At 52.9% G+C, this 25,546-nt stretch overlaps 2 protein-coding genes and 1 pseudogene across 2 annotated transcripts; 2 read left to right on the top strand and 1 right to left on the bottom strand.

Annotated features, from left to right (window-relative positions):
- The first annotated feature begins 10,448 nt into the window (after positions 1-10,448).
- NCCRP1 (NCCRP1, F-box associated domain containing) lies at positions 10,449-14,885 on the top strand. The gene is made up of 6 exons (XM_032248840.1): positions 10,449-10,767; positions 11,485-11,547; positions 11,633-11,684; positions 12,607-12,702; positions 13,868-14,006; positions 14,136-14,885. The coding sequence occupies exons 1-6, from the start codon at positions 10,449-10,451 to the stop codon at positions 14,274-14,276; spliced, it is 810 nt and encodes a 269-aa protein (XP_032104731.1). The 3' UTR covers positions 14,277-14,885.
- Positions 14,886-16,977: 2,092 nt separating this feature from the next.
- On the bottom strand, positions 16,978-17,463 carry SYCN (syncollin). Its single transcript, XM_032249209.1, has one exon. It carries the CDS (start codon positions 17,461-17,463, stop codon positions 16,978-16,980), a length of 486 nt encoding a protein of 161 aa, XP_032105100.1.
- Positions 17,464-24,980: 7,517 nt separating this feature from the next.
- LOC116530825 overlaps positions 24,981-25,546 on the top strand; it is a 9,569-nt pseudogene continuing 9,003 nt past the window's right edge.

Genomic DNA, 25,546 nt, shown 5'->3' with positions numbered 1-25,546 from the left:
CTCCAGCCTGGGCGACAGAGCAAGACTCTGTCTCAAAATAACAACAACAACAACAACAAAAACAGAACTGAGAGAATACAGGCTGCTGTTTCAAGCCACCTTGTTTGGAATTTGTGATCGCAGCCCAGGAAATGAGGCCCTCCTCGCCGCCTTCTGCGGAGGTACTGCACCTTCCTCAGCCTGTTTCACAGATAAGACAGGATCAAAGATGTCAGCCTGAGGTTGCACAGCCAGAAAGCGAGAGAGGCGGGATTCGAATCCTGGCATCGGGCCTGGGAGTTCCTGCCCATCCTCAGCATACCGCACTGAGAAGCTGGTCAGGGCTCCCTCACTACCCCACTCACGGCACCACAGTCACGAACGGAAAAGCACCTGTGTCTTCCCAGGTGGTCGGTCACCGAAGGAGAGCAGGCCCCAAGCCGCAGACTCCGAAACGGAGGCTGTGGCCCTCGGGTGTGCCGAGGAGACTCAGGGTCCTGGACTGCGCTTGGGGGACACGGGCGCAGCCTAGACTCACGCTTGGGGACTGCTGGATTATACAAAAGTGAACTCCCTGTTTCCTCCTCTCCCTGCTTTTTTTTTTTTTTGAGACAAAATCTCGCTGTCACCCAGACTGGAGTGCAGTGGTGACATCTTGGCTCACTGCAACCTCTGACTCTTGGGTTCAAGTCACTCCTGTCTCAGCCTCCTAAGTAGCTGGGATGACAGGCACAAGCCACCATGCCTGGCTAACTTTTGTATTTTTAGTAGAGATGGGGTTTCATCATGTTGCCCAGGCTGGTTTTGAACTCCTGACTTCAAGTGATCTGCCCGCTTCAGCCTCCAAAGTGTTGGGATTCCAGGGGCCCTCTCCTGTTTTCTAGCTGTGTACCGTACCTGTTTGCTCTCTCTGCCTCTCCCTGTACTCTTCCCTCCTTCTACCCAGCCTCATTCCTGCCTCTCTGTCGCCCCCTGCAGGGTCAGGTGAGCTCACTGCCCCTCCACCTCACAAACCACATTTGTATCTGCGGCAGGCAACACCCACCCCAACCCACCTTTCTTCCACTCCCTACCCCTCCCAACCTGGCTGCACTTTCCTCCACAGCCCTGACAGAGAGCCCAGGATCTGCTCCCCCAGCCCTAGGTGCCCCCCTCTCCAGGACACCGGCCCTTCTCCCTCTACCAGCGGGCTTGGGCCCCAGGACGTGCTGATTCCTGGGGGTGACAGGTTTTGCAGCAGGTGCAGTGGGATCTCGGCTTGGGCAGGTTGGACGCGGTGGGTCAGAGGCTCTTCCTCCCGCCACACAGCCGGGCCTTCCTGCCCTCCCTGCCCAGCAAGCAGGGCAACGTCATGTCAGCCCTGAGCTGGGGACAGATGATAAACAGACCAAGGCCCTCCCTGGTGAGGGTGGCATCCAGGCAGGGTGAGAGACTGTGACCCAGTGAACACAGCCACACACTCAGATGTATTTACAAAGCATGCTGAGTGCGAGAAACAGAGCAGGGCGTGATAGGGAATAGCCGTGGAGGGAAGTGTACCTGGCCTGGGAACGGCCCAGCTCTCTTTCTATGTACCAAGAGAGAACAATCACCAACCCATCTCGTCAGGCAGAAAAAAGCAAGAAGGGTGTGTGCCTTACGAGAGGTGACTGGTTTCGTTGTTTTGTTGAGACAGTCTCTGTTGCCCAGGCTGGAGTGCAGGGGCACCGTCTCGGCTCACCGCAGCCTCAACCTCCCAGGCTCAGCCCATCCTCCCACATCAGCCACCCAAGTAGGTGGAACCACAGGCACGTGCCACCACATCTGGCTGGTTTTTTGTTTTGTTTTTGTGGAGACGGGGGTCTTGCTATGTTGCCCAGGCTGGTCTCAAACTCTTGAGCTCAAGCCGTCCTCCCACCTCAGCCTCCCAAAGTGCTCAAATTACAGCCACTGCACCAGGCCAACTTTTTTTGTTTTGGTTTGTTGAGACAGAGTCTCACTCTGTCGCCCAGGCTGGCGTGCAGTGGTGCCATCTCAGCTCACTGCAACCTCTGCCTCCCAGGCTCAAGCAATTCCCCTGCCTCAGCCTCCTGAGTAGCTAGGATTATAGGCACACACCATCACACCTGGCTAATTTTTATATCTTTAGCAGAAGGGGGTTCCACCACGTTGGCCAGGCTGGTCTTGAACCCCTGACCTCAAGTCATCCGCCTGCCTCAGTCTCCCAAAGTGCTGGGATTACAGGCATGAGTCACCGAGCCCAGCCTCAGCAAGTTTTTATTATTTCATTCAGTTCCCTGGTTGTCAACAAGGTGATGCTTCCAGATTTTCATCTCAGCCCTGACCCCTCTCTCAACCCCAGGCTGTCCATCCGGCTTCCCCTGGCGTCACCCCTGTGGATACTTCGTACAACGTATCTGCATGGAGTAGCTGATTTCCTAAGAACCCCCTCAAAGAGCGGCCACATCCTCTGGCCGACCTCATCTCCCCTCCATTGTCTTCACCCCACACTGGCCTCCCTGCTGTTCCCCAACCCAACCAGCTCTGTCCCACCTCGAGGCCTTTGCACTGACTGTTTCCTCTCCCAGAATGTTCCTCTCCCAGGCGCTTGTGCAGCCAGTTTCTTCCCCTTCTTCAGGTCTCTGCTCAAGTATCACCTCCTCGGAGAAGCCCTCCCTGACCACCCCATCTAGGCAAGGCTTCCACCTGCGCTTCTCTGCCCTAACAGCAAAAGCACTTAGTGCTGTTTTTCAATTAGCTAGTTACTTGTGGACTTGTAAGTGGTTGACCTCCCTTCCCCTACAAGGCTGCAAGCCTCATGCGGACAGGAATGGTGTCAGTTCTTTCACCAGGTTACACCCCAGTGCACAGGGCGTGGCCACTGAAGGCATCTCTTAAACATCTGTTGAAAGAACAGGTGGTAGAAAGAGCAATGAGAGGCTCCAGACCTTGTTTGCTTTATAAAAATTATACTTTCACCAGCCTGGGCAACATAGAGGGACCCCCATCTCTACAAAACATTACAAATTAACTGGGAGTGGTGGTGTGTGCCTGTGATCTCAGCCACCTGGAAGGCTGAGGTGGGAAAATCGCTTGAGCCCAGGAGGTTGGGGTTACAGTGAGCTATGATGGCACCACTGCACCCCAGCCTGGGTGACTGAGAGAAACTCTGTCTCAAAAAAAAAAAAAAATTACACTTAAACCGGGCATGGTGACTCGCGTCTGTAATCCCAGCACCTTGGGAGGCCAAGGTGGGCGGTTCACCTGAGGTCAGGAGTTGGACATGGTGAAACCTTGTCTCTAGTAAAAATACAAAAAAAAATAATAATAATAAAATTATCCAGGTGTGGTGTCATGTTGCCTGTAATCCCAGTTACTCAGGAGGCTGAGGCAGGAGAATGGCTTGAACCCAAGAGGCAGAGGTTGCAGTGAGCTGAGATTACACCACTGCACTCCAGCCTGGGCAACAGAACGAGACTCCGTCTCAAGAAAAAAAGAATTACACTTAAAAGTGTAATACTGAGGCCAGGCTTGGTAGTTCATACCTGTAATCCCAGCATTGTGGGAGGCCAAGGTGGGAAATCACCTGAGGTCAGGAGTTCAAGACCAGCCTGACCAACATGGTGAAACTCCGCCTATACTAAAAATACAAAATTAGCCAGGTGTGGTGACCCATGCCTGTAATCCCAGCTACTCAGGAGGCTGAGGCAGGAGAATCACTTGAACCTGGGGAGGTGGAGGCTGCAGTGAGCCAAGATGGCACCACTGCACTCCGGCCTGGGCAACAGAGCGAGACTCTCTCTCAAAAAAAAAAAAGTGTAATACTTAAGAGAAGTAATACACACACGTGATGCCAACTTCGAAAGGTTCAGAGGCCGTAGAATACAAAGTCCTTGCCTTCCCTCATCTGTCTTGGCCGAGACCAGATCTCACTCCCAGAGTCTCTTTCTGGAAGAGACCTGACAACTCCTCATTGTGTGTGTGTGTGTGTGTGTGTATTTTCTTCTTCTTCTGCATCCATTTGAAGCACAAGCCCACTGTTCTATGGCTTGCTTTTATACCTTATAATTGCCTTGTAGGTATTTCCTTATTAGCAACATAGAATTGCCATACTGTTTTTGTTTTGTTTCTTACTGAGGTATAATTTACATACAATAAAATACGCCCATTTTAAATCCACAGTTGGCTGTTTTGACAAATGGATACACCCATATAATGACAGCTGCAGTTCAAACGGAACTTTCTCGTCAGCCCGCAGTGTTCGCTCGCGCACCTTTTTGCAGTGAAACCCCACCAGCCTCCTGAAATTACAGACCTGCCGACTTAGACTCTAGATGGGTTTTGCTTTTTTCCAGAACTTTATACAACTGGAGTCCCTTGAACTGGGGAGGCGGCGCTTGCAGTTAGGCGAGACGGCACCACTGCACTCCAGCCTGGGCAACAGAGCGGGACTGTCTATCTCAAAAAAAAAAAAAAAAAACAAAAAACCCGACTGGTGCTCTTTTTTGTCTGGCTCCTTTCTTTTTATTTATTTTTCTTTTATTTAGTTATTCTGAGACAGAGTCTTGCTCTATTGCCCAGTGTGGAGTGCAGTGGCACAATTTCGGCTCACTGCAACCTCCTCCTCCTGGTTCAAATGATTCCCATGCCTCAGCCTCCGAGTAGCTGATCTCACCGGCGTGCACCAATGCCCAGGTAATTTTTGTATTGTTAGTAGAGACGGGGGTTTCTCCATGTTGGTCAGGCTGGTCTTGAACTCCTGACCTCAGGTGATCCACCTGACTCAGTCTCCCAAAGTGCTCAGATTACAGGCATGAGCCACCACGCTTGGCTTCTTTTATCTTTTTCTTTTTTTTGAGATGGAGTCTTGCTCTGTTGCCGCCAGGTGCTAGGCTGGAGTGCAGTGGCACAATCTCGGCTCACTGCAATCTCCGCCTCCTGGATTCAAGCAGTTCTCCTGCCTCAGCCTCCTGAGTAGCTGGGACTACAGGCTCACGCCACCATGCCCAGCAAATTTTTTGTATTTTTTAGTAGAGACAGGGTTTCACCATGTTGGCCAGGATGGTCTCCATCTCTTGACCTCATGATCCGCCCACCTCAGCCTCCCAAAGTGCTGGGATTACAGGCGTGAGCCACCGTGCCTGGCTTCTTTTTTCTTTATGCTCTGAAATCTATCACTGGCCAGGTCTAGTGGCTCACACCTGTAATCCCAGCACTTTGGGAAGTTGAGGCTGGAGGATCTCTTGAACCTGGGAGTGGGAGACCAACCTGGGCAACACAGTGAGACCCCCATCACTACAAAAAATTTAAAAATTGTAAAATAAATACATAAAATGTATCGCCATATTGCCTGGCTTCTTTCATTCATCACAATGTGTTTGAGAGTCATCTGTGTCGTGTACATACATCATTCCTGGGCTGGGTGTGGTGGCTCACACCTGTAATCTAACACTTTGGGAGGCCAAGGCGGGAGAATCACTGGAGCTCAGGAGTTGGAGACCACCTTGGGTGACTTGAGGAGACCCCTGTCTCTATAAAAAATACAAAAATTAATCGGGCATGTTGGTGTGCGCCTGCGGTCTCAGCTGCTTGGGAGGCTGAAGCAGGAGGATCGCTAGATCCCAAGAGATTGAGGTTGCAGTGAGCCGAGATTGTGCCACTGGGCTCCAGCCTGGGAGACAGAGCCAGACCCTCTCTCAAAAAAAAAAAAAAAAGAAAAAGAAAAAGCTGGGCGATGTGGCTCACACCTGTAATCCCAGCACTTCGGGAGGCCAAGGAGGGTGGATTGTGAGGTCAGGAGTTCAAGACCACCCTGGCCAACATGGTGAAACCCCATTTCTACTAAAAATGCAAAAAAAAAACCTAACAAACAAACAAAAAAAAACTTAGCTGGGCTTGGTGGCGTACGCCTGTAATCCCAGCCACTTGGGAGGCTGAGGCAGGAGAATTGCTTGAACCTGGGAGGCAGAGGTTGCAGTGAGCTGAGATCGCACCACTGCACTCCAGCCTGGGCGACAGAGCAAGACTCCGTCTCGGGGGAAACAAAACATAATGCGCTTGGCTTTGCGGGGCCCTAGCTGTGGCCCTGGATCCCTCAGATTGAAGTAAAAGGGTTTCTTATCAATTCCGGGGCCTATCACAAGAACTGAACCAGACCCCTTGGAAATGCACATTTTTCAGAACCTCCCTGCGTGAATCTGACAGGACCTGCGGTAAAGTTTGGTAACTGCTGAGTTTAGGAACCACAAAAGCCCTAAGATGCAAGAGAACAGGTCCTGGAGGCAGGGACCAGAAACCCAGGGCCTTGGATGCTGGCCAAAGAGCCGGGATTTTCTCCTGAGGGCACTGTGGAGTCATGGAGGGCTTCAGTGGGGGAGGGGCTGGGTTCAGGCTTTAGTCCAACCCCTGTGGCTGTCATGCGTGTGGGTGTGACAGCCACAGAGGTTGATATGAAAACACAGCCAGGTTGGGACAGGTGGGAGGGGTGTCAGTCTCTACTCGGCAGACTCTAGTTTTCTTTATTTATGAATCTATTTTTTCAATTTTTTTTTTTTTTTTGAAATGGAGTTTCAATCTTGTCGCCCAGGCTGGAGCGCAATGGCACAATCTCAGCTCACCGCAACCTCCACCTCCTGGGTTCAAGCAATTCTCCTGCCTCAGCCTCCCCAGTAGCTGGGACTACAGGTGCCCGCCACCATGCCTGGCTAATATTTTTTTGTATTTTTAGTAGAGATGGGTTTTCACTGTGTTGTCCAGGCTGGTCTCGAACTCCTGACCTCATGATCCAGCCGCCTCGGCCTCCCAAAGTGCTGGGATTACAGATGTGAGCCACTGTGTCTGGCTTTTTTTTTTTTTTTTTTTTTTTTTTGAGATAGAGAGTCCCGCTCTGTTGCCCAGGCTGGAGTGCAGTGGTGCCATCTTGGCTAACTGCAACCGCCGTCTCCCCAGTTCAAGTGATTCTCCTCAGTAGCTGGGATTACAGGCATGCACCACCACGCCCGGTTAATTTTTTGTATTTTTAGTAGAGATGGGGTTTCACTGTATTATCCAGGCTGGTCTCGAACTCCTGACTTCAAGTGATCTGCCCGCCTCAGCCTCCCAAAGTTCTGAGATTACAGGCACAAACCACCGAGCCCTGACTATTATTATTATTTTTTGAGACAGGGTCTTCCTCCGTCGCCCAGGCTGTGGCGCAGTGGTGGTGCCATCTCAGCTCACTGCAACCTCCACCTCCCAGGCTCAAACAGTCCTCCTGCCTCAGCCTCCCAAGCAGCTGGGACTACAGGTATGTGCCACTATGCCTGGCTAACGGGGTCTCGCCAAGTCGCCCAGGCTGGTATCCTACTCCTAGGCTCAAGTGATCTGCCCGCCTCCACCTCCCTAAGCGCTGCAATGACAGGACCAAACCACGGCACCCCGCCACCGCTCTCCACGCTCCTGGCTGCCTGGCTGCTCTTCCGTCCTGGTCTCTTCCGGCTTCCAGCCACTCCCTGCCCTGGATTCTGACCTGGCACAGCTCTGACTCCACTCACCAGACACTCCGCCTCCTCCCCCATCGTGATGATGGTCTGAAGCAGGGTGGGCGGGCAGCCAGGGCGAGGGTGTGGGTTTGTGTGTGTGTGGTGGCGGGGGAGCGTCCCTGGCCGTGCCTGTGTCCTGGGCTCTGCCAGTGTTTGCCTGGGAATCTGCTGGGGACTTCCAGTCGCAGTGTTTGTTCATCTGCTCCCCCCTCCCCTGGTTTTTCTCCACCCCCCAGGCAAGGGTTAATTCTCAACTTTCCAGGGCAGGCACTTCACCTCTCTTGCCTCAGTTCCCTGGTCTGTCAGTAGAGATACAATTACCAGTTTCCTCCTCTGCCAGCTTGTGAAGTTCAGAGTCCAGGACTCAGTAAATGTAACCATCATCTCCTGCTTGCTTCTGTGTGAACCTGTGTTTTTCCTCAGGGGTGAATTGTTGTTGTTGATGTTTTGACGGAGTCTCACTCTGTCGCCCAGGCTGGAGTGCAGTAGCACGATCTCGGTTCACTGCAACCCCTACCTCCCAGGTTCAAGTGATCCTCCTGCCTCAGCCTCCTGAATAGCTAGGACTATAGGCATGCACCACCACGCCTGCCTAATTTTTTTTTATTTTTTATTTTTGTATTTTATTTTCTTTTAGAAGAGACGGGGATTTCACTGTGTTGGCCAGGCTGATCTTGAACACCTGACCTCAAGTGATCTGCCCGTCTCAGCCTCCCAAAGTGCTGGGATAACAGGCGTGAGCCACTGTGCCCGGCCTCTGTCACCCAGGCTAGGATTTGGGGATGCGATCTCAGCTCATTGCAACTTTGACCTCCTGGGCTCAAGCGATCCTCCCACCTCAGCCTCCTGAGTAGCTGGGACCACAGGTGTGCTCCACCACACTCAAATAATTTATTCATTTTTCTGTAGAGATGGGGTCTCACCATGTCATCCAGGCTGGTCTCAAACTCGTGGGCTCAGGTGATCCTCCAGCCTCAGCCTCCCAAAGTGTTAGATTACAGGTGTGAGCCACGGACCCCAGCCCCTGGGGTAATTTCAATCTGTGTCCCTGTGCATGTTCTCTAAGATTCTGTTTGCGAGTGTCTCTAACTTGTTGTGTACCAGCTGTGCAGCCTTGGGTGAGTTACTAGACCTCTCTGTGCCTAGTTTCTTCATCTGCAAAATGGGTGTGACCTCCTAGTTATGCCACTTCCTAGTCATTTCTACCTCCTAGGGTGGATGTGGAGACTGAATTAATTATCTAATTAATTACCTAAGTCCCTTGCACCTAATGGACTTACTGCAATGCCTGGCACATGGGCAGCCTCAATTTCATGATCATCATCACTAGGGTGTGACTTCTGTCCCCCGCCCTGAGTGTCTGTGAGTGTCTGAGCGCATGGGGCAGGAAGTGCCTGTGGAAGCATGTGGCGTGATCTGGGACCGTATGGGACCTGGTCTGGGAAGGTGGACTCTGTTTCCTCATCTGTAAAATGGGAATAATAATGGCACTTGTCACGGGGTTGTTGTAGTGGTAAGACCCATCCCAGAGGGCGCCACCAGCACACGGCTGCACACACACGTTTGCTGTTACTTTTATTTTCTTTTTCTTTTTTTTTTTTTTTTGAGGTGGAGTCTCACTCTGTCGCCCAGGCTGGAGTGCAGTGGCGGGATCTGCCCCCTCCCCTGGTTTTCCCCCCAGGCACTGGTTAATCCCCCACTTTCCAGGGCAGTCACTTCACCTCTCTTGCCTTGGTTCCCTGATCTGTAGGTAGTGAGCCACCGCGCCTGGCCTTACATTTCTTTTACTTATAAAATGCCAATCATAGTAGCACCCACTTTGTCTTTGTAGGAGAATGAAATAAACTTAGAAGCGCTTAACAGAAAGCGCTCACTGTGGGCCTGGTGTGGTGGCTCACGCCTGTTATCCCAGCACTTTGGGAGGCCCAGGTGGGTGGATCAGCTGAGGTCAGGAGTTTGGGACCAGGCTGACCAACAGGGTGAAACCCGTTTCTACTAAAAATACAAAATTAGCTGGGCGTGGTGGCGCATGCCTGTAATTCCAGCTACTCGGGAGGCTAAGGCGGGAGAATCGCCTGAACCTGGGGAGGCAGAGGTCTCGGTGAGCTAAGATCGCGCCACTTCACTCCAGCCTGGGTGACAGAGTGAGACTCCATCAAAAGAAAGAAAGAGAGAGAGACAAGAAAGGAAGGAAGGAGAAGAAGAAAGAGAGGGAGAGAAAGAGAGAGCAAGCAAGCAAGCCCTCACTGTGGTGAATGTCACTGATCATCAGCTCAGCGCCTGAGCTCACCTGAGCCAGGTAGAGGGATGTGGCCGAGGACAGGAAGTGGCAGTGGGCATCTGGCCCTACAGGTTCCTCTGCCATCCCACTTCCTCCACACCTGACCTCCTGTCCCCACCTGCACACTAGCCCTCGCTCCCACCTCCCATGACCTCTGAAGGAGGAAGCTTCTGCAGCCCCCACCCCCAGTACCGGGCAGGGGTACTGGTCCCCAGAACACCCAGTTGGGGTCATTGCTTCCCTCTCGCTGCCATCTTTGTGCCTCCCTGTGTCCCCCATCTCTGAGGCTCCTCATCTCTGGTTTTGGGTGTCTCTCTGCTCTTCGCACCTTGGTTTTCTGGACAGGACATGTCAGGACCCCAAGGCGGTGTCCCAGGTGAGGATATTCGTCACACGCTCTGCCAGGCCCACACTGGGTCCTCAGCTGGCCCTGGGGAAAATTAGGGCAGGAAGTCTGGGGACCTAAGAAGGGGGCTGGGGTCTGGACTCCTGGGTCTGAGGGAGGAGGGGCTGGGGCCTGGACTCCTGGGTCTGAGGGAGGAGGGGCTGGGGCCTGGACTCCTGGGTCTGAGGGACAAGATCCTCCCCCGACACGCCCCTCCCTTAAATGCCAGCCGGAGTGCCCTACCCCTTCCCGCTCCTAGTTAACCCAGCCCAGCCTAACCGGGACAGTCGCGCAGCCTCGAGGGATGGAGGAGGTGCGCGAAGGACGTGCGCTCGGTGGCGGGATGGAGGCCGACGGGCCCGCGAACCCCCAGGAGCTGCCCCCCTCGCCACGGTCGCCGTCACCGCCGCCGTCGCCGCCATCGCCCGCGGCCCCAGAGACACCCGAGACCCCCGAGCTCCCCGAGCCGGAGGAGCCGTCCGAGGCCCACGCGCGGCAGCTGCTGCTGGAGAAGTGGGGGCCGCTGAGCGGGACCCTGGACCTGCCCCTGCGCCTCACCTGGAAGCTGCTCCTGCTTCGGAGGCCGCTCTACCGCAACCTGCTGCGATCGCCCAACCCCGAAGGTGCGCACGTCCCCGAGCAGAGCAGCCGGGAGGCACCACCTTGACCATCTGTCTCTTCTTTCCCTCTTTGTTTTCCTATCTCTCTTTCTTTGTCTCTCTCTGTCTCTGCATTTCTCTGCATCCCTCTGTCTCCTTTTCTGTCATTGTGCCTCTCCGTTTTACCCCGTCTCTCTCTTGTCTCTCACTTACCTCTTTGTCTCACGCCTCTCCCTCTCTCTCTCTCCTCTTTCTCTCCCCTCTGCCTATGTTTCTGTCTCTCTCTCTCTCTCTCTCTTTTTTTTTTTGAGATGGAGTCTTGCTGTCACCCAGGCTGGAGTGCAGTGGTGCCATCTTAGCTCACTGCAGCCTTCAACTCCCAGGTTCAAGTCATTCTCCTGCCTCAGCCTCCTGAGTAGCTGGGACTATGGGCACACACCACCACACCCGGCTAATTTTTGTATTTTTAGTAGCGACAGGGTTTTGCCATGTTGGCGAGGCTGGTCTCAAACTCTTGGCCTGTCTCTTTCTCTGGGTTCTTCTCTTTGTTCCTCTGTCTCTGTCTCACCACACGCCGCTTACTCCCCTGGCATCGCCCTCCCCCTTATCCCTTATCCCTGCCCAGCTGCCCCGACCTGGCACAGATTCCTGCCCTTCCAGTGTAGCCCTGCGGGTAGGGAGGGGTGAGGCCGTGGAGGGTGGAGGGGCTGGCCGGAGGCTCCACTCACTTGTGCGTTTCAGGCATCAACATTTATGAGCCAGCGCCCCCTACTGGTCCCACCCAGCGACCCCTGGAGACTCTGGGTAAGTGTCTGGAGGCTGGGTTGCTGAGGGTGAGGAGGGTCCTCCAGGGTTGGGGTGTTCTAACCCTTTGCTCCCCAACCTGCAGGGAATTTCCGCGGCTGGTTCATTAGAACCGAGAAACTCCAGCAGAACCTAAGGTGAGTCGTCAGGACCGCTGTGGCCCGTGCTCCAATTCCGGCTCTGCCCTTCCTCGCTGTGAGACCTGGAGAAACTGACTTGGCCTCTCTGGGCCTCTATTTCCTGCTCTGTAAACAGCGTCAGCACAAGAGAGAATGCCTGTAAAACACACAGCATAGGGCCCGGCCAGGCCTGGCTAGCACCAGTCCATAGCAGCTATTACTGGGTTTTGGTTTTGGTTTTGAGATGAAGCCTCCCCCTGTCGCCCAGGCTGGAGTGCAAGGGAGGCACCTCAGCTCACTGCAAACTCTGACTCCCAGGTTCAAGCAATTCTCCTGCCTCAGCCTCCTGAGTAGCTGGGGTTACAGCTGCGAGCCACCACGCACAGCTCAGTTTTGTATTTTTAGTAGAGACGGGGTTTCACCATGTTGGCCAGGCTGGTCTCAAACTCCTGACCTCAAGTGATCTGCCCGCCTATGGTGTCCCAAAGTGCTGGGATCACAGGGGTAAGCCACCGCGCCTGGCCATTACTGTTACTGTTGTAATTATTCTAAGGCTCTTTCCCTGGGAGGGGAGGATCACCCAGGCCACCCCGTCCTCCAGGAAACAAGCCTTGCTCCTGCACAGTAGATGAGCTGATGTGACTCAGTGGCTCGGTGACACAGGCCAAGGCTGGGATCCTGGCTCTGCCACATTTGCTGCTTGACCTTGGGCACATCTCCATCCTCAGCCTCAGGTTCCACGTCTGTGGCATGGGGTTCAGGACGCATTGTCCTCAGAGGGGCCCATGGGGACTGAGACTGAAAGGTGCTGAGGGAGCACCCCGCATGTGGGACTCAAGCTCTCCCTAAGAAAGCGCTGAGACAGCGCTTCCTGCTTCCTGGAGATCCCCGGAACCCCAGCAGATCGCAGACCCCGCCTCTCCCGGCCCCTCGTTTGCAGCTGGACCGTGAAGCAGCAGTGCGTGGACCTCCTGGCTGAGGGCCTGTGGGAGGAGCTGCTGGATGACGAGCAGCCAGACATTACCGTCATGGACTGGTGCGTGCCCCTGCCCTGCAGCCTCACCCCCGATCACGCAGGGCTGCCCAGAGCGTGAGCCTTACCCCAGTTCCCCATGTTCTCAGCCCCCATCAAGGCCTTCCTGGTGCTGCAGGCTCCTGCCCTGCCTACCTTCCTGGCCCATTCTCTTTGAGTCTTTCAGATTTTGAAATGTGCCAGGGAGTGACTGAAGCTGATCCTTATTTCTTTTTCTTTCTTTCTTTTTTTTTTGAGACAGAGCCGCACTCTGTCACCCACGCTGGAGTGCAGTAGTGCAATCTCAGCTCACTGAAACCTCCACCTCCCAGGTTCAAGCAATTCTCCTGCCTCAGCCTCCCCAAGTAACTGGGTGCACGCCACCATGCCCGCCTAATTTCTGTATTTTTAGTAGAGATGGATTTTCTCCATGTTGACCAGGCTGGTCTCGAACTCCTGACCTCAAGTGATCTGTCTACCTCAGCCTCCCAAAGTGCTGGGATTATAGGAGTAAGCCACACTGCTCGGCCTATTCCTTATTTCTTAAACGTCTGTTGCCCTCTATTCTCAAGACAAATTCCTTCTTATTCCTTAGCAGTCACTTACACATAGCTCCACCAGGAAGCCTTCCCTGAAAACCCCTCAGCTGGGCCAGGTGCATTTATCCAGTGCCTTGTGCCCCCCAATCCCGGTCCCAACCTCTCTGTGCCCCCAATTCCGGCCCCAACCCCTGTGCCTGGGTCACCAATTCCAGCCCCAAACCCTCTGCCTAGGTCCCCAATTCCAGCCCCAACTCCTCTGCCTGGGTCCCCAATTCTGGGCCTGACCCCTCTGCCTGGGTCCCTAATTCCAGCCCCAACCCCACTGCCTGGGTCCCCAATTCAGGCCCTGACCCCTCTGCGTGGGTCCCCCCATCCTGGCCCTGACGCCTCTGCCTGTGCTCCCCATCCCAGTCTTGGCCATTCCTGGCTGTCATGTTTGGTGGCATGCCCGCCTCCCTCACTGGACTATGAATCCTGTGTGCATGGGTGTGGGGCTGTCTTGGTCACTGCTATGTTGCCAGCACCCCGCAGCTCAGGGCTGTGCACAGAGTGAGTGGCAGCATGTGTGCTGAATGGGGACCAGGGCCAGGGCTGGGGCTGCGCAGCTGAGACTGCAGTGGCAGCTGAAGGCCTGGACCCCGCTGCAGGTTTGAGGACAGCCGGCTGGACGCGTGCGTCTATGAGCTGCACGTCTGGCTGCTGGCGGCCGACCGCCGCACAGTCATTGCTCAGCACCACGTGGCCCCCCGGACTTCTGGGAGAGGCCCCCCTGGCCGCTGGGTCCAGGTGAGACTCCCGGCCCCAGGCCTCCACCCCAGACATGTGGTCTTCTCCCAAGACCTCACAGAGGGAGGAGAGCAGGTCCTCGGGTCCTCAAAAAAGGCTCCTCCCTAACTCCGGGTGCTGTCACCACAGGTGTCCCACGTATTCCGTCATTACGGTTCCGGCGTGCGCTTCATCCACTTCCTGCACAAGGCCAAGAACCGCAGGGAGCCTGGCGGGCTGCGGCGGACACGGGTGACCGACTCCTCTGTGTCTGTGCAGCTCCGGGAGTGACTGGCTGGCTCCACATCTGTTCTGACCCCATGGCACCCCTCCCTGACCTTTAGAAACCCCTAACCCTTAGCCACCTCCTAGGCCCCTTATTCCTGCCTGGCCCCCTGGCTTCTCTCTTGATTGACAGCTTCACACACTCCTGAACAGTGGACTCTGGCCTTTCCCAGCACTCGCTGAGCCCCATGAGGGCAGAGCCACGCCTTGTAAATTCAGTGCCTGACAGATGCTCTGGCGGGTGCTCCGTAGTTCTCTGCTGAGTGAATGCATAGACACCTGTGCCCAAGGATGCTGAATGCTTTGAACTCCACTGAAATGGATTGCTCACTGCTGTGTCGCTGGCACCACCCAGCCCAGGACTGTGCACAGAGTGGGTGGAGCGAATGTGTGTTGAAGGGGGAATGGAACCATTCACTTCACTCAGTTCCTGCCCCATTTACCCCCCCCCGATCCTTGATCTTCCGTGATCTTCACAACCCGGGGACCTTCTGACCCTGACCTCTGATCTCTTCACACATCTCCCTTTAGCATCTCCACTTACCTATTCTCCATCTCTCTCTTTTTTTTTATTTTAATATTTATCATTTTTGAGATGGAGTCTCGCTCTGTCACCCAGGCTGGAAGGCAGTAACACGATCTCGGCTCACTGCAGCCTCTGTCTCCCAGGTTCAAGTGATTCTCCTGCCTCAGCCTTCCAAGTAGATGGGATTACAGGTGCATATCACCACACCTGGTTAATTTTTGTATTTTAGTAGAGATGGGGTTTCACCATGTTGGCCAGGCTGGTCTTGAACTCCTGACCTCAGGTGATCCACCCGCCTTGGCTCCCAAAGTGCTGGGATTGCAGGCGTGAGCCACATGGCCTGGCGTTTATATCTCTTAAGTCTCAGAATCTCCCCTAGCTCCCTCCTGCTGTCTGCAGTGGTCATCCCCTCAGAGCTCTCCTCCCACCGTCTCCTCCAAGGACCCTTTGTGTATCCTCTCCAGCTACCGCAGAGCCCCCAAACCCAGGCATCCATCAAAGTCCTTCATTCATGGGAGAGGTGGGGACACAGACTGCGACGAGAACAGAAATATAGGATGTGGGGATTAAAAGTATTTGACAACCTCTAAGTTCAAGGCCCCAATCTGATTATTTGCGGATCCTAGTCCTAACCCTGGGCGGGTCCTAGAAAGCCCCCTGCTGTCCCCTGCAGGAACGATGGAGGGAGTCCAGAGGCCTCTGGGAGGCCAGAAACGGCTCAAGAAAGGGCTTTTTTTTTTTTTTTTTTTTGGAGACAGAGTCTCACTCTGTTGCCCAGGCTAGAGTGCAGTGGCATGATCTCGGCTCACTACAACCTTTGCCTCCCAGGTTCAAGTGATTTCCAACTAATGTTTGTATTTTTAGTAGAGATGGAGTTTCACTATGTTGGCCAGGCTGGTCTCGAACTCTTGACCTCAAGTTATCCACCTACCTCAGCCTCCCAAAATGCTAGGATTGTAGGCCTGAGTCACCTTGCCCAGCTAAGGAAGTGCTATTTACCGAAAAGGGTGGGGCATATTTCACATTAACATCAGCCCAGGTTCCCCCGTGATTCACTCATATGTCCTTCTGTGGGGGCGTGTCTTGAACACACCTAAAACCATGTCCAAATCTATGGCGTGTCCTCATCCAAGGCATTGTCCTGGTTACGGGCTGACCCAGGCCCCACCACGCTGCTCTCGCCTCCATCCCACCCAGTCCAGTGAGGACTTGGGTCCCAGGGACAAGCAGATGACAGACTGTATGAAGCAACTGTAGGAAAGGCTGTATTGCAGGGGAGGGGGGAGGGGCAGGCATAATGCTCCTCCTTCTGGGTCTTGGGGCCCTGGAGCAGAGCCCAGGGACAGGCCAAGTGAGGGGCTTAGCACTCCGTGGAAGCTGCAGTTGAGAGACCAGCAAAGCATCAGCTGCACCTGAAATGTAATCAAGAATTACTTCCAGGGCTCTCCGAGACCCAGGGTCTGGGGGGTTCCAGAAGCCTGAGGCTGGGTGGGGGCTGGGGCGTCTGGGTCTGAGGTTCCAAGTTCAGGAACCAGGGATCCTAGACTGGGAGTTTGGAGCTGGGGGCTCTTGGAGCTCCTGGGGGACAGGAGTGGCTGAGAGGGCTTGGGAAGGTGTCACCACTGGATCTAGGTCCCCAGTCTGTGAGCACAAGGTGGGCTCAGGGGCCTCCAGGGTTGGGTCTGGGGGTGGCCTGTGGGACTGGTTTTAGGGGCTGAGGCTGGCCTAGAGGGTCTAGGGGAGTGGGGAGTGTGAAGGCTCACTGGGTGTTTCTGTAATTGAGTCTGGGCTCTTGAGGTCTGTGTTAGTTTTAGAGTCTGTGAGTTCCTAGAGTTGGGTCTGGGAGCTTTCAGATGTGATGATCTGAGGGCTGGGGACTGGCTTCGGTTGGGGACTCCAAGGTGAGGGGTCTAGGAGCTCTCAGTTCCCAGAATTAGCCAGCCCTCCCTGGGAAGTACAGCGGTGGGCAGGTGGGTAGGTGGAAGATTCCAGAAGGGGTGGAGGGTTGGCTTTGAATCCCAGAGCTGGGGTGGAGAGGTCCCAGGGGCGTGGGCTGCAGGTGGAGTGGGGACCAGGTGCTGGAGGTGCGGAGAAGGAGGACCTGGTTTGGGTATGGGCTCTGAGATGCGGCCTCAGGACGGGTTGTCGGGAGGCCTGGTGCTCCCAGTTCCAGCAGGGAGCTCAGGGGTGCGGAGCAGCCTCGGGGCTTGGGAGGTGGGTGTGGGGGGTTGTGCGGAGCTGGGGCCGGGGCCTGGGGTGGGCGGCCGGGCACCTGCAGTAGAGCGCGGAGATAGCGTTGGACCAGTCTCCGAAGATGCCCCGGCGGTACTCCTCCAGGCGCGGGTAGGTGCCGGTGGAGAACTTGTGCGTCTTGCCCGCCTTGCCTTTCAGGGACCACACGGTGAGCTCGCAGCGCGGGGCCACCACGAGCGAGGAGGCGATGTTGGCCCAGTTGGAGGGCAGGTAGGGCAGGTCGGCGCCCGGCTCCAGCGACAGCTCGGCGCCCCCGCAGCAGTTCTCATAGTAGGGGTCGCTCTTGTCGTAGAGCTTGGCGCACGTGCGCGTCCCGTCCGAGTGCTTCAGGTCGGCGGGCGCCGGGCAGGCGCCCCGGGCGCAGGGCGTGACGGCCAAGACCAGGGCCAGCAGCAGCGGGCGCAGCGGGGACATGGTGGCAGTGCCCCGCCGCTGCCCCGCCCGCTTTTATGCGCCGGACCCGTGGGAAGGTACAAGCTGCGAGATTTGGAATCAGCGAGGGAAGGGGAGGGCGCCCCTCCCCTTGGAGCCCGGAGACCTGCCTCACTTAGGTCGGAAGCTGACAAGGCGGACGCTGTGTATACAACCTGGCACCTTAAAATGTTAGGTGACAACATTATAAAGACAGACGATAGACAGGACTTGAGGAAGAGTCATTTGCAACACACAGGGTGGCACAGGTTAAAAGACAGAAATGGGAAGAGCTCTTAAACATTGACAAGGGGGCCCGGCGCAGTGGCTCACGCCTGTAATTCCAGCACTTGGGGAGACTGAGGAGGATAGATCAGGAGATCAGGAGTTCGAGGCCAGCCTGACCAACATGGTGAAACCCCATCTCTACTAAAAATACAAAAATTAACCAGGCATGGTGGGACGAGCCTGGAATCCTAGCTACTTAGGAGGCTGAGGCAGGAGAATCACTTGAACTGGGGAGGCAGAGGTTGCAGTGAGCCAGGATCACACCACTGCACTCCAGCCTGGGTGACAGAGGGAGACTCCATCTCAAAAAAAAAAAAAAAAAAAAAAAAAAAAAAAAATTGACAAGGGGTTTGCTGGTAGCTCACGTCTGTAATCTCAGCACTTTGGGAGGCCTAGACAGGTAGACTGCTTGAGCCCAGGAGTTTGAGACCTGTCTAGGCAGCATAGCAAGATCCCGTCTCTACTGAAAAATAAAATTGGCTCCGCACGGTGGCGTGGCCTATAGTCGAAGCTACTCAGAAAGCTGTGGTGGGAGAATAGCTTGAGCCCAGGAGTTCGAGGCTGCAGCGAGCCGAGATCGTTTCACGGCACTCCAGCCTGGGCAACAGAGCTAGAAAATAAAAAAAGAAAAGAAAGAAATGGAACCACCCTTATTCTAAATACAGAAAGTCTGGGAGGGGAAGGCAGGAGGGGGAAGCTGGGGCCTCCTGGCTGGGCAGGCTCCCTCCTTGGGAGGCAGGACCTTGGGAAAGGAGAAGCTGGAGATAAGGAGAGCAGCCCTGGTGGGTGGGGGCAGGTAGAGAAGGAGATGGGGAGGAGCCCCAACCCCCACCCCCACCAGACTCAGACTGGGCAATCTTCCTAACCACGGCTGGCAATCCAGAATCTGTGAAGTACCAGATAGCAGTATTTGCATAACACGTTAAAAGCCTTTTGCAAGACAAGGTACAAAGGCTTGAGGAGATATTTGCAATATTTCAAACAGCATAGCATTACAAGCTATAATATATAGAGTGCACACAGGTTGGGCGTGGCGGGTCACACCTGGAATCCCAACGCTTTTGGAGACCGAGGCAGGTGGATGATTTGAGGCCAGGAGTTCAAGACCAGCCTGGCCAACGTGGTGAAACCCCATTTCTACTAAAAAGTACAAAAATTAGCCAGGCGTGGTGGCACGCACCTGTAGTTGCAGCTACTCAGGAGGCTGAGACATGAGAATCACCTGACCCCAGGAGGCGGAGGTTGCAGTGACACAAACTCACATCCCTCCCCCCCCCCGGGGGTGAAAGGGAGAGCCCCAACAAAAAAAAAAAAAAAAAAAAAAAAAAGGGATGCGTACAAACTGACAAGAAATCACACCTCTGCCTCACCCACACTAAGGACAAGCCTAGGAGAGAGAACGAGAGGAAACAGCCTGCCACTCCCGCCCCAGGAGCCAGGAGACTTTCTCAACTGATGTTGGAAATCTTCAATCTGTAAAACAAGTGGTGGACCTTTTGAGCTGTATGCAACTGTAAAACTGGCATATAGCAAAAAAACAAAACAAAACGCCCAAAAAACAAAAAAAAACACAAATCCTTCTAGAAAAAAATAGACTCAATTCATACCATATAAAATGAGCTCTTACCAATCAGCCAGTAGAACATAGTGAAACCCTGTCTCTACTAAAAATACAAATATCAGCCAGGTGTGGTGGCAGGTGCCTGTAATCTCAGCTACTAGGGAGGCTGAGCAGGAAAACTGATTGAACCCAGGAGGCGGAGGTTTCGGTGAGCTAAGATTGCACCATTGCACTCCAGCCTGGGCGACAGAGTGACTGTGTCTCAAAAATAAAATAAAATAAAATAAAGAAAAAAGAAAAAAAGGAACAAGGCAAAGGAAAAATTAGAGCAGCACAGGAAGGGGAGGGAGATTGGGACCCTTGGGCTGGACTGGGACCCGGACCTCTGGGAGCCTGGCCAGAGCCCTTCCAAGGTTCTTTGGAGTTCCCAGTGTCTCCTCTAAACAGGGTCAAGAGTGAAGAGTATGGATGTGCTGATTAGACAGACAAGGGTCCACTGGCTCTGTCAGTACAGGTGTGGGCCTCGGTTTCCTCATCTGTGAAATGGGTAATATTTCCTCCTACACTGTAGGAATGTTGAGAAGCTTACAGGGGATGGTAGAAGGGACGTGGTTAGGAGGACAGCCCATAAAGTCAAATCCCAGCACCTCTACGAGCTTGTGCACACAAAGGCTTCAAGGACACACTGATGGTACCTACCTCAGAGTGCTGGTATGAGGAATAAATTAGTTAGCCTGGGCACAGAGGCTCATGCCTGTAATCCCAGAGCTTTGGGAGACCAAGGCGGGAGGATCACTTGAGGTCAGGAGTTTGAGACCAGCCTGACCAACATGGCCACTACTAAAAATACAAAACTTAGCCAGGCGTGGTGGTGCATGCCTGTAATCCCAGCTACACAGGAGGCTGAGGCAGGAGAATCACTTGATCCTGGGAGGCTGAGGTTGCAGTGAGCCGAGATCGCACCACTGTACTCCAGCCTGGGCGACAGAGATTCCATCTCCAAAAAAAAAAGTATATATACACATATATGTAATATACCTAATATACAATATTGCATTAACATAATAGTATAAATGCAAAACCATAAAGCATGAAAGCATAAAGCACAGTGTCCAGCACATGATAGGTACTCAGTCCATGGAAGCTGTCATGACTGCTCTAACAGCTCTGAGACCCTGGTCCTTGGCCCTGCCCTGCCCAGGGATCCTTCTTTCTCCTTTCCTTTCATGATCCTTTGAAATCTAATCTCCAGCTGCTAACTTCCCAGAGAGCCTCCTTGGCCGCAGGAACAGAGAACACCCACCTTCTGGCTCTGCACTGCCTCAGACACAGGGATGGAGGGTGTAGCAGAGTCACCTAGAGTACCACCCATGCTGGAGGGCTATGAGCTTCAGACACAGAGAGCGACATGGCCAGGGATACCCTGACGGGGAGACAGACCCAGACACAGGAAGGAATATGGAACCCACCGAGGACCAGCACACGGCCCGCATCCGACAGAGCCCACAGAGACCCAGGGCATGGGCACTGCATTTTCAATCCCACATCACACGCATGGGCAGGGCGTAGGGACACACATCACAAACCAGCTACCGATGGTCCTGGATTCTTACTGGTGAATTCCAGGGTAGACACATGCACAGCTCTGGGGCAACAGACAGTTACACACACCCCGTCCCCCAACAGAGCCACATAGCCACTGTCACAGACAAGCCTCCATCTTCCTCCACTCCTGCCCTACACCCTACAAATCTCACACCTGTGAAATCTTTTTTTTTTTTTTCAGTTTCACTCTTGTTGCCCAGGCTGGTGGAGTTCAACGGCTCGATCTCAGCTCACCACAACCTCCACCTCCCTCGGCCTCAGCCGCCCAAGTAGCTGGGATTACAGGTGCCCGCCACCACACCCAGCTAATTTTTTTTTTTTTTTTTTTTTGTATTTTTAGTAGAGACGGGGTTTTGCCATGTTTGCCAGGCTGGTCTTGAACTCCTGACCTCAGGTGATCCACCCACCTCAGCCTTCCAAAGTGCTGAGATTACAGGTGTGAGCCACCCAACCCAGCCTCTTTTTTTTTTTTCTTTTTTTTTTAAATAAAGACGGGGTCTCGGTATGTTGGTCAGGCTGATCTCAAATTCCTGGCCTCAAGCAATCCTCCCACCTCAGCCTCCCAAAATGCTAGGATTATAGGCATGAACCACCTCGTATCATATGAAATCTCACACACACATATCTGACACGTTCACATAAGCACACATCACACACACACGCACACACACACACACACACGCCCACATGTGCAGTGTCCTCACCCAGAAACAACTTCCTCAGTATTTATTAACACAAACTAGACAAATAGTAGAAAAACAAACATCTCCTTATTACACAATTTTTTTTAAAAATAGAAGACTGTCCTGCCCTTGAGGAACCCATGAGCCCTTGAGAATGTCAGATGGTAAATAAATCAATAATTTGAACACCATGTGAAAAGAGTTAGAACAGGGGCATTGCGAAGGAACGCAGTGGGAAGAATGACAGGTTGGTTGGTTGGTTTCATATCCACTGGGATATTTTGATTTGTATAATAATAAATCCTCTTTTTGGATCTTACAACCTTGATTGGACATTTTTCAGCAGAGCATCAAAAAGGAGATTTCTAGATTGCTATACATGTGAAATTGCCACTAGAAGAAAAAGGAAAGTATTTGTCTCCACCAGGGTGGTACTTGAACATAAACAATAAACATTATAGGTTGTACATAATTTAAATGAAAATGATGTGTGTTGCATAAATACAGGAAAATATTCCGATCAGCACGTAAGCTCATATTGGGTCATCAGAATGCATTACAATTTTGCAAAGATAAAACGCTAAATGACATTTTCTTTCTTTTTTTGAGACTTGGTCTTGCTCTGTTGCCCAGGTTGGAGTGGTGTGGTGTGGTCAAAGCTCACGGTAGCCTCGAACTCCTGACCTCAAGCAATCTTCCTGCCTCAACCTCCTTATTAGCTGGGACTACAGGTACACACCACCATGCCCAGCTAATTAAAAAAAAATTGTTTTTTGAGACGGAGTCTCACTCTGTCACAGGCTGGAGTGCAATGGCGCGATCTCGGCTCACAGCAACCTCTGCCTCCCAGGTTCAAGTGATTCTCCTGACTCAGCCTCCTGAGTAGCTGGGATCACAGGTGTGCACCACCACGCCTGGCTAATTTTTGGTTTTTTTTTTAGTAGAGATGGGGTTTCACCATGTTGGTCAAGCTGATCCCAAACTCCTGGTCTCAAACTTCATGATCCATCTGCCTCAGCCTCCCAAAGTGATGGGATTACGGGCGTGAGCTACCACACCCGGCCATAAAAATTTTTTTAGAGGTGAGGTCTTGTTATGTTGCCCAGGCTGGCCTCTAACTCCTGGGCCCAAGCGATCCTTCTGCTTTGGCCTCCCAATGTGTTAGGGTTACAGGCATGAGCCACTGCACCCAACCAGATTATTTAACCAGTATTATATACTTAAGGGATACTGTAATCCCAAAGCAATCATAACTATGTGGCTTGGAAACAGTGGTTCTCAAAGCCCGGCGAGGAGGTGGGGTTTCGCCGGTCACAGAGCCGGGGAAGGGGGAGCCCAGAAACGCTCGCGAGGTGGCGCCATAGCCCAGAGATTGAGAGGGTCCAGGACCGCAGGTTCAAATCCCATCTCTGCCTTTTATGTGCTGTGTGGGCTTCGACAAGTTACTCAACCTCTCTAAGCTTCAGTTTCCCTCATAGTGAAGTGGACACAATACACACACAAAAACTGCTGACATGTTCTTGGAGTTTTGAGATTTGTAGAGCGGTTTCCTATTTCTTATTGCTTAATATTGGTCATTGATACACTCTCTCTCTCTCTCTTATTTTTTAAACTTATTATTTTTTATCAGGCAGTCTCCGAGCCAGAGTAGGCTCAGAGACTTCCTTATTTTTTCTTTCTTTTTTTCTTTTTTTTTTTTTTTGTTTCTGTTTTGAGACGCAATTTCACTCTTGTTGCCCAGGCTGGAGTACAATGGCACGATCTCGGCTCACTGCAACCTCCCGGGTTGAAGAGATTCTCCTGCTTCAGTCTCCCGAGTAGCTGGAATTACAGGCGTCCACCACCATGCCTGGCTAATTTTTTTCTATTTTTAGTAGAGACGAGGTTTCACCTTGTTGGCCAGGCTGGTCTTGAACCCCTGAACTCAGATGATCCACCTGCCTTGGCCTCCCAGAGTGCTGGGATCACACGGTGAGCCACTGCTCATGGCCCATTTCTTTGAGTTTGTGTGCTGTTCTTTTCCTCGCATTAAAGCTAGATGGTTTGCTGGCTTTTTTTCAGCCTCTTTCCTTTTCCCACATTTGTATTTAAGGCTTTACACTTTTTTTGTGGGATTGTTGTGTGGCTTACATAAGCAAAAAGTATAGTGGGCTGAGGTTATTTCAGGCACATGGAAATTGCTCAGTGTGTTTAGTGACATGAATGATGGTTTTGATTATTATTATTATTATTATTATTATTTTTTGAGACAGTCTCACTAGGTCACCCAGACTGGAGTGCAGTGGTGGGATCGCACCTCACTGCAATCTTCACCTCCCAGGTTCAAGTGATTCTCCTGCCTAAGCCTCCTGAGCAGCTGAAATTACAGGTGTGCACCATCATACCTGGCTAATTTTTTTTTTTTTTTTTGAGACAGAGTTTGTTTCACACTGTTGCCCAGGCTGGAGCACAGTGGCACAATCTCAGCTCACTGCAACCTCCACCTCCCAGGTTGAAGCGTTTCTCCTGCCTCAGCCTCCCGAGTAGCTGGAATTACAGGCATAAACCACCATGCCTGGCTAACTTTGTATTTTTAGTAGAGACAGAGTTTCACCATGTTGGCCAGGCTGGTCCAAACACCTGACCTCAGGTGATCCACCCACCTCAGCTTCCCAAAGTGCTGGGATTACAGGCATGAGCCACTGCACCCAGCCTAGCACAATGCATTCTAAATGACCCCTCACACATGCTGAGGTGGAGAGGACACACACACAATCCCACAACTACAATGACACACAATCAGAAACACAATCACACACACACTGTAGGAAGCCAGAGATGCCACTCCAAAGATGCCCAGCACCTCATCCCTGGGCCCGGTGTATATCTTAGGTCACTAGGCAAAGGAGCTTTGCAGATGTGATTATGGCATGTGGACTGTCACTGGGGAATCTTCCTGGGTGCCAATCTCATCACCCAAGCCCTGAAACGTGGAAGGCTTTCTCTAGCTGGAAGCACAAGAACAGCGTGGCAGGAGAGGTCAGAGAGTTTCCAAGCATGAGAAGGTTTGGGGCAGTGTTGCTGGCTCTGAGATGGAGGGTCCAATCGGCAGGGACCATGAAGAGCGAGAGAAGCATGGGTGGAGAAGAGCAGTGAGTTTTCAGGGCAGTGAAATCATTCTGTCCTCCACTGTCATGGGGAATAGGATACATTATGTATTTTACCTCTGATCTCCGGTCCAGGGGAAGAGGCAGGAGTGGCACCTGCAGTCCATCAGCAGGAGCGACTCTTCCTAGAGAGCAAGGGCACCGGTTAGCCCCCAGCAGAAGGGATGGAGGTTAGACGCCCCCAGTGGGATTAGAGGATGACTGACAACAGGATGGGGGAAGTTAACTTCCGGGAGGATGCGAGAGGACCCTCCGCTGCAGGAGGAGCAGGAGATAGCCCACTGCCGGGAGGGTGGAGGTTAGCCCAGCGAGAGGAGTGGAGGTCTCTTTCGGCAGAGCCAGCTCAGGGTGGACCCACAGCCAGAAGGAGGGCAGGAACCTCCGTCCTACAGCAGCAACGAACAGTGATCTGCCAACATTGTGACTGACCCCGAAACGAGCATTTTCCCAGAGCCCCCAGTAAGAACCCGACAGCAACACTTGGATTCCAGCCTGTGAGCCCCACAAGAGAGAAACCGCCAGGGCCAGCGAGCCTCTGACATCAGACCCCCAGCTCATCGACTGTGTCTTTGGAAGATGCTGCCTTTGGGGTAATTTGTTACGGCAGCAACGCAAAGGAAATGCACACCAACACACACGCAGGCCCGCGTCATCCATGTCTTTTCCTCACTCTTTATTTCAACAAGCCTTATAAAAAGTAGAAAAATAAACATTTTCCCAGAGGTGAGTTGGGTTTACACACACGAATACATAAATAGCAATTGGGTGGCAATAAATTAAGACAAGTGGTTGATGTATAAATA

Source organism: Sapajus apella, unplaced genomic scaffold (genome assembly GCF_009761245.1).
Source record: "Sapajus apella isolate SASKATOON/1434 unplaced genomic scaffold, GSC_monkey_1.0 scaffold68, whole genome shotgun sequence".
Classification (NCBI taxonomy): Eukaryota; Metazoa; Chordata; class Mammalia; order Primates; family Cebidae; genus Sapajus; species Sapajus apella.
This window is presented reverse-complemented; position numbering and strand designations above follow the sequence as displayed.